This window comes from Nuphar pumila, chromosome 4 (assembly GCF_984573655.1).
Source record: "Nuphar pumila chromosome 4, dmNupPumi1.hap1.1, whole genome shotgun sequence".
NCBI lineage: Eukaryota > Viridiplantae > Streptophyta > Magnoliopsida > Nymphaeales > Nymphaeaceae > Nuphar > Nuphar pumila.
Genome location: NC_143252.1, coordinates 34,791,662 through 34,799,830, shown reverse-complemented (window position 1 = coordinate 34,799,830; position 8,169 = coordinate 34,791,662). Strand labels below are relative to the sequence as shown.

At 37.4% G+C, this 8,169-nt stretch overlaps 1 protein-coding gene across 1 annotated transcript; it reads left to right on the top strand.

Annotated features, from left to right (window-relative positions):
• The first annotated feature begins 2,070 nt into the window (after positions 1-2,070).
• LOC149839945 (uncharacterized) lies at positions 2,071-7,455 on the top strand. The gene is made up of 3 exons (XM_090004288.1): positions 2,071-2,405; positions 3,272-3,616; positions 6,718-7,455. The coding sequence occupies exons 1-3, from the start codon at positions 2,148-2,150 to the stop codon at positions 7,327-7,329; spliced, it is 1,215 nt and encodes a 404-aa protein (XP_089860414.1). The 5' UTR covers positions 2,071-2,147; the 3' UTR covers positions 7,330-7,455.
• The last annotated feature ends 714 nt before the right edge of the window (positions 7,456-8,169 follow it).

Here is an 8,169-nt window from a genome sequence, read left to right as displayed (position 1 = left end):
GAAAAGTGGGGCAGATAGCTCTAAAAGCAAGCATATAATGGTAAAATACCACTATATACATGATATGATTGAACAGAATGAGATAACCGTTGATTATCTACCATCATCAGACATAGTAGTAGATCCTCTTACGAAAGGGATCCCTGAGGATCTGTTCACAAAACATGTGGCACACATGGGATTAAGATACTTATGATTACGAGGCAAATCCTTATGGAAAATCCGTAATTATTGCATGAAAAGTCCACAATAGTGGAAGCAAGACCGGCAGATATATGGCCAAGTGGGAGATGTTGGGATGAGTGGCCATTATCCGCTCATTTCGACATATCCACGAACATGGGCCCGTTCGTGGATATGCCTTTGGTAGTTAAAAAACAAAGTTTTCAAATAAGCCTCTTTTTTTATAAAACCGTTTTCTAATGTCCTTTCCAATAATCTCGCTGAAGCTATCTGCATAGCTGAGCCCAAAATAATGAGAATTCGAGAGATAAAAAATTCTAAATTAAGCTCAGCACTTGATGTGAGAGATACATAGCACAAGCAAAAAGCCTCTCGAAGCAAACCTTATGAAAGGCTAAAATAGCCGATCTTCTTCTTCTCTCTATTCTCTTGTTTTCAAGATCTCTGCTTGATCCTTCTGCTGCTTTGCTCATCTGCTGCGCACTCCATCTATCAGGTTCACACATTAGTTCTCATATTCTAGTGACTCTCTCTCTATATATATATATTGGGGTCGCTGTGGTCTGGACGTGCATACAGCATCAATGAGTTCAATCTTAGCTTATACATTTTCAAGTAGATTTGACCATAAAGATGAGCTTAACATTATTTATTTGGTGTACATCATGTTTTTAGTTCAACAATTTGGATGCAAAAGCTCCATTTCTATAACTACATTTGGCTACAATTTGGATTGTTCATTTTTATTTTTTAAAATGTATTTAAATAAAAAAACTACTTAATTCAAAAAATGTCATAAGCTAAATGAACTATGAATAATTAATCCATACAGTCAATTGATTTACTTAAAAATGCATGAGAACCAACACATTACTCAATGATACCGATTTTGTAGTGCACATGTCTGACGCAAAGACATCACTCGTTCTCTTGATTGCGATATATCGCCAAACAGAAAGTCTTGTTTGTGAGCTTCGTCTGATGAATTGAACGTAGAAATGTGTTTATCATGGTTCATTTATTATAAATTACAGTTTGGGTTGAGCAAAATTGCAACATAAAAAGATGATTTTTTTTAAATTGCCAAGCTTCGGCCCTTTTAGACCGTCATGTTTGTTCTTAAGCATGTATTTCCTAAACAAACCAAGTAGGTGAAGGTTTAATCCACAAAAAAGTGTTTTCAAGAAAATCTATTATACCAAACAGATCTAAATGGTAAGATTTGCAAAAAAAAACTTGAAAACACCCGTTTGCTTATGGTAAGCTGGTGGTAGACTAGAACAACAGTAAGCAACAATCATTTTCCACACACGCATGCATATATATAGTCACTCGAATATGACACTTTTTTTTACAAATTAGACCATGTGGATGTGATTGGCACGGTGAATTTGCTAGGAATCAACCATCGGATCGTGTAGTTTCTATGAAAAATATGATTTTTTAATAAAGATGATGAGCCATTGATTTTAAAGCCGTAAAAATTCTCATTTATGCATCCAAATCTGATGATTCTAGAGCGAGTTCTTATAAAACCAAGCATGCAGTTAGATTCAAGAGAAAAGAACAAAAAATGCATGAAAATCACGTTTCAGACGTTAGTTTTCATATTTTCAGTTTCAATAAATAAATAATATATATATATATATATATATATATATATATATATATATATATATATATATATATATATATATATATATATATATATATATATATATATATATATGATTCTTGCACCGCCGTGCAGATCAGGACGACGACAAAGGGGAGGCCGCCTCCACGTCGTGCGTGGGCCACCCCCATGGTTTTTCTGGCCATATCCACATCAGGCTAATCCTCCATTCAAACGATTCCCTCTCCTCACCACCACCCTCTACACCACATGCTCCGCTAGCAGAAGCAGCCTTAATCAGGAGCAAGAGCGGCTCTTTTGCTCCGCTGCTGTGGGCTTCAGTCCTCCCATGAAGAAACTCTGCCCCAACTTCGATAGAGAAGATGGCCTTGAAACGGTGCTCGAGGTACCCGTCCCAGAGGAGATGTTGGCCACTCGACCAAACTCTCGCAAGAAATGGGTTAGGTCCAACAGATCCTCACCACCCATCTTGGGAGAGCGCAGCACCGAGCTTCAGCTGCTTCTTGGTGTCATCGGTGCTCCCCTTATCCCTCTTCCTCTCCATGATGATGAACTATCCAATCGGCCCATCAGGGACGATCCCCTGGTAAGATCTCTCGAATCCTCAATTTTGGTGAACTGTCTATTTTTTTTTTTCAGATTTGAAAGTGGTTTTGAAGTTTGAATCCTGTGTTTGCTAATCTCTTTAGAAATTCTATTGGACCATGGTGGTCAATTTTATCATGGTGCCTTGCATGATTTAACATATCAATCATGAACCGATGTATCTTTTATTTGAAACATAGCCTATGCACAAACCAAGAAGAAACTGATGGTTTTCAATCTTAGTTTTGTTTGGCCATTTATTGTTGGTGTTGTGAGGGATTGTGTAGAACTTTTGTTCATATGTTATGTTGGTTTATCGTGAAATTGATGGATTTTGAGGGTTTTTAAGATTCTGTGAGAATTTTGATGACAAACCATTTTTTGGTGGCGTTGTGATTGTGTAAAACTTGTGTCTGTATGTTATATTGATCTAGCATGAAATTTTTGGATTTTGAGGGTTTTCAAGATGCAAATTAGAATTTTGAAGACAACCATTTGTTGTTGTTCTTATGACTGACTGTGTAAAACTTTTGCTTATATGTTACATTGATTTAGCATGAAATTGGTAGATTTTGAGATCTTCAAGATGCTATTAGAATTTTGAAGACAATGGAACATGGAAAGCCGTCCCCTGTTTTTTACCCCCAAAACATTTACATTTTATGACAGATCTAACTTGAAGAAACAAAACCCAGGAATTCCTGCTGCTCTCAAATTAGATTTTCCAACATGGGTATTCAGAAACAGACCAATATATTGGATTTTCCAACATGGGTGTTCGGAAACAAAGACCAAAAAGCATGAAGGGAAAGAAGATTGTGATGTGCTTTCTTCTAATATTGAAAAAACTGTGATCTGCTTCTGTAGGAGTCGGGCATGGCCAAATACATAGTGGAACAATACATTGCTGCAGTAGGAGGGCACGTGGCTTTGGACTCAGTGAAGAGCATGTATGCAATGGGGAAGGTGAGAATGGTGGCTTCCGAGCTTCAGACGGGCAATAAGATCATGAAGAGGAAGACGGCCAAGGGGGGAGAGTTTGGAGGGTTCGTGCTGTGGCAGAAGAACCCGAACCTGTGGTGCATAGAGTTGGTGGTGTCAGGGTGCAAGATTAGCGCTGGGAGTGATGGGAAGGTCGCGTGGAGGCAGAATCCCTGGCACCCTCCCCACGCCTCAAGGGGACCCCCCCGTCCCCTACGCCGTTCATTACAGGTATTGGTAATGGTATCAGACCTTTACCTTTTTACTATGTCTGTCCATATGAATAGAAGCTAAAAGGATCCCATCCAGTCCTATGTCAATCCTACCTGTCCAGCTGAAGCATCTGGGCGGCTAGGATCAGTCCACATTCAGGTCAAAATGTGAACCAATCCTAGCCGTTGATTGAACGGTTAGGATTGAATGTAGGACTAAACCCATCCAATGATGGGATCCTTACTCCAATAAAAGGTACCCTGCATGAGAGATGGCTTAAAATTTGTTGGCAGGCTTAAAATGGCCAATGCCTCCTTGAAATTGAGTTACTTTCACATTTAGGGCAATGTTTTAAAGGCCACCTGCCAATGTTGTTATAATGGGATCACCGACATTTAATTGAAAATTGGCCTCAAACTTTTTTTTTTCTTTTTTGACATTCTGTGATATTTATGATATTTTGTTTCTATTATATATTTTTAAGTATTAAATGTGTATTTGAGAATTTGATTGAACCTCTAAGTCATCATTTTACTTCATTTCTGCATTTTCCTGTTTTTAGATAAATTTCCCTGATTTTTCTTTTTGGATTTTTAAGATTTTTTTGAAATTTTAAAAAGTTTTTTTTTTTAAATGGTTCAATTCGGAACTATTCAATTCTATCCGATTCAGGCTGATTTTCTGAATCTTTTTTAAAAACGATTCCATTTAGAAACTGATTCTGGCATCGTTGGCTACCACCTCAAGGGATTAAACTTAAGTTTATGAACAAAGATCTCTATGGACATCATAAGCAATGGAACCATGTTCATGGATTTTACCAGAAAACGTGACCAAGATTGTGAACTATTATCAGCTTGAAACGGATCCAGATTTGGTTTTAACTTTTCTCATCTGAATCCTAATCCTAATCAGACTCGTAATCTGATTATGTAGGACTCAGCAATGCCTCTGGGCACGTTTGGAAGTGGTAAAGACTCAGCAATGCTTCTGGGCACGTTTGGAAGTGGTAAAATTTTTCTTATAAAAAATTGAATATTCACATCATATTTAAAAGCATTTGATGTCTGGATACAAAGAAAATTTACCAATTTTCTCCATCCCATTGGAGAAGTTTTCATATGCGCAGCTTGAAAAGTTGTATAAAAATATGTTTTTTTTTAATTGAGAAATTTCTCTCTTTTAGAAGTGCATGTGAAATTTCTTTTTTCTTTTTCCATTTCATACATAATTTTCACATGTTTTGGTCGCTTCCAAACATACCCCACGTCTCAACAGAATCTCAACCATTCATTTTCCTCCTTGGAACATCTTCTGTCATCTTCTGTGATGGCCCAACAAGTAATTCAAATAGTTGCGTTCATTTTCCTGCTTGATTAATTAACTCAATCACCCAAACTTTTTTTACTAAACTTGGTCTGAAGCTAAGCTGGCTCCAATATTTTATTGGCCAACAAAATTTCATCTAGATTGGCATGACCCATTTGAAGCCCAACTTATATACATTGATTGGTCAGCTAGAACTTCAAATGAAGCAAGGAATATGTCAATTATTACCCTATAGTGAATTGAGGAAAAAGAAAATGAGGCCTTTTTTTTTTAAATATATTTACACAGGAAAATCGCCCTAGGATCAGAGACCTAGCCGCGCTGGCTCTGCCTGCAGCACTGTCCTGGTGGTGCTGTCCTGCCATACGCCTTTTTATTTATATTTCTCTTTTTCTCTTATTTATAAACAAAGGGGCTTGTTTATGTACATGCCAATTTTTTAGTTTTTGGCTGAGGTTGAACGTTACCCTAAGAACAATGGCTCCATCTTTTGTTTCAAGTTTCACAAAACCATTTGAATGTGCTATTAATTCTTGAGAAAAATAATTTTTCCAATAAACCAATAATCTAATGGATGAAATATTAAAAAACATAACCTCTTTTGATCATTTCTCTTATCAAGGTGCCCTTTTATTTTTGTTAAGGGTAAAAAAGCACATATACAGACAGTGATTACATTTGAGTTAAGCCAATTATGTTAAAATAGACATTTTCCTAAAAAAAAAATGTTATAATTGACTTGTTAGGGTTTCTTGTAGAAAAGTTTCATTTCATGGACTTATGCCCCAACCACTACTAATTGACTATTGTTAATATTCTTTCTCATATATTTGAAGAAAAAGGGAGGAAGAAAAAATATCATCTTAATATTTAATTTTCTAAACCAGCCAAATCTTTCAGACATAGCACAAACATAAAACTTTCAAATGTACATAAAATACCTTTAAATTGTACTAAAAGTCTTAAGTTGGTAGGGCATCTTTTTTCTTCCATTAGTTGGAACACACTCCTATTAGGGTGTGCTTGAAGTCGGTAGAATTGGAATCCAATTCCACTAACTTTTTCTTTGTGGCTGAAAAATAGCTGAAATGATTTAGTAGAATTGGATTCCAATTCTGTTGGCGGAGCGTGGAGCTTGATATAAATCCTTAATTTTCGCAAAGATTTCGAAAAGTGGTTATGTAATTTTGCCTTTAGGATTATGGTAAAGACTTTTATTCTAAAGGAGGCAATCCACTTTTTGTTACGTGTTTTTTCTCAATCTGAATAAAGAATCTTATTATGGCCTTGGACGTAGGTAACTCTTGCCGAACCACACAAAATCCCTGTTTGGTATGATTGTTTTTCTCTCTTCTTTTCATCTGTTTCTTCGATCTATCAATAGTGTGATCTGTGGATTCCTCAACAAATTCCAATGAAATCCAGGAATACCAAAGTACAAACACACCCTCTCATGAAGTGTGTAATCCCAACAGGTATCTAGACTGCCATCACGGATGCTATGTTTCTCTTGTGCTGTGAGTTCCCAAACTTGGTCACAAATTTTACGGTTTCAGACATGTCCTGTTTGTTAGCTGACAAATTCAAACGTTGAAATTCATGAACTTGGTGGCGTTTTATGTGATGCAAAGAACACTCTTGGTCAGCTATGCAGCCCAAGTCTCCATGGATCCATGTTAAGCGGCTTGCTTGGAATGGGCCAAAAGTTGTATCTTTAATTATGATGAAATGCTTAATATGTTAAATACATTGCAAAGTGTGCCATTAACAAAAAAAAATGATAAATGCAGGGTCTGGACCCAAAATCCATTGCGAGCTTCTTCTCAAACTCTGTATGCATGGGTGAGAAGAAGATCAATGGCGAGGATTGCTTTATCCTTAAGCTCGAAGCAGAGTTGTCGTCTCTAAGTGCTCGAAGCAGCAACAATGTGGAGATCATGCGGCACACGGTCTGGGGCTACTTCAGCCAGAGGACCGGCTTACTGGTTCGGTTTGAAGATTCGCTTATGCTCCGAATCCAGAATATTGGAGATGAGAGCATATACTGGGAGACCACAATGGGCTCACTGATCCAAGACTACAGACAGGTTGATGGCGTCCTGGTAGCCCATTCGGGCCGGACCGAAGTCTCATTGTTTCGATTCGGCGAGTCGCCGGACAGCCACACGAGAATGAAGATGGAAGAGACATGGACCATTGAAGAAATGGATTTCAATGTATGTGGCTTGTCCATGGACTGCTTCTTGCCTCCCTCGGACCTAAAAAGGGAGCAGGATGGTTGTGACCTGGTTCTCCGAGGACCAGTCCGTGGGTCCAGTTTGAAATCAGGTTCACCAAGAGATGTTTTTGCTGTTAACAACGAGGAGACAGACTCAACGGAAGAAGAGGAAGAAGATAACTAAGGAGAGTAAGAAAAAAATGTAAATAGTTGTAAGATTTGGTGAAATCACAAATACCCAATTGTACTTGGAAGTTCTTTTGTATTCTCAAGTTGAAAAGAGAAGGAACGTTTTGTTTATCTATCTAAATAAGCAATTGTGAGGATCTAACATGTAATCATCCAAACACTTAAAGATGTTGGCTATCAACGGAAAAAGTATCCAGCTCTCACACTACAAGAAATTCCACCTTTACTGGCATGATTTTTCAAGCCAAAGACATGACTAATTTTAGTAAAAGACTTTTTTTTTACTGCAACAATTATTTTTTTGCGCCAGTAATAGTGTTATACTGACACAATGTATGTCATGCCGGTATAAGATGACACAATTACGAGAAAACATGAATTTACAAGTAATATTTGAGATTAGGTCTGAGAACAGCCTGACAGGTCCATAAAAATTCTGAATTGGTCACTAAAAGCCCTGAAATGGTCCCAGAAACCCTTAAACTTGTTTCAAAAAGACTGAACCGGTCTCATAAACCCTTGAACCAATCTTAGAAAGTCAGAACCAGTTCCAAAAACCTTTGAGAGAATGAGAAAAGGATAACATGTAATTCTCATCACACTACCATGGGTGTCCTATTTATAGTGGAAGATCCATATAGGTGATGATTACCACGTTGATGGATAGTTATATGACAACCATAACCCTTACGATCTCAACAACCGTTTGATGTTCCTGAATCAATATGGGTCACATCGGGTTGGATCCAATAAAAAAATCCAATATTCTTTTCATTCCAAATCCTCCACCAGGCAATCAGAATCCACCATTCCCAAATGTGTCTCCACTTCTTGA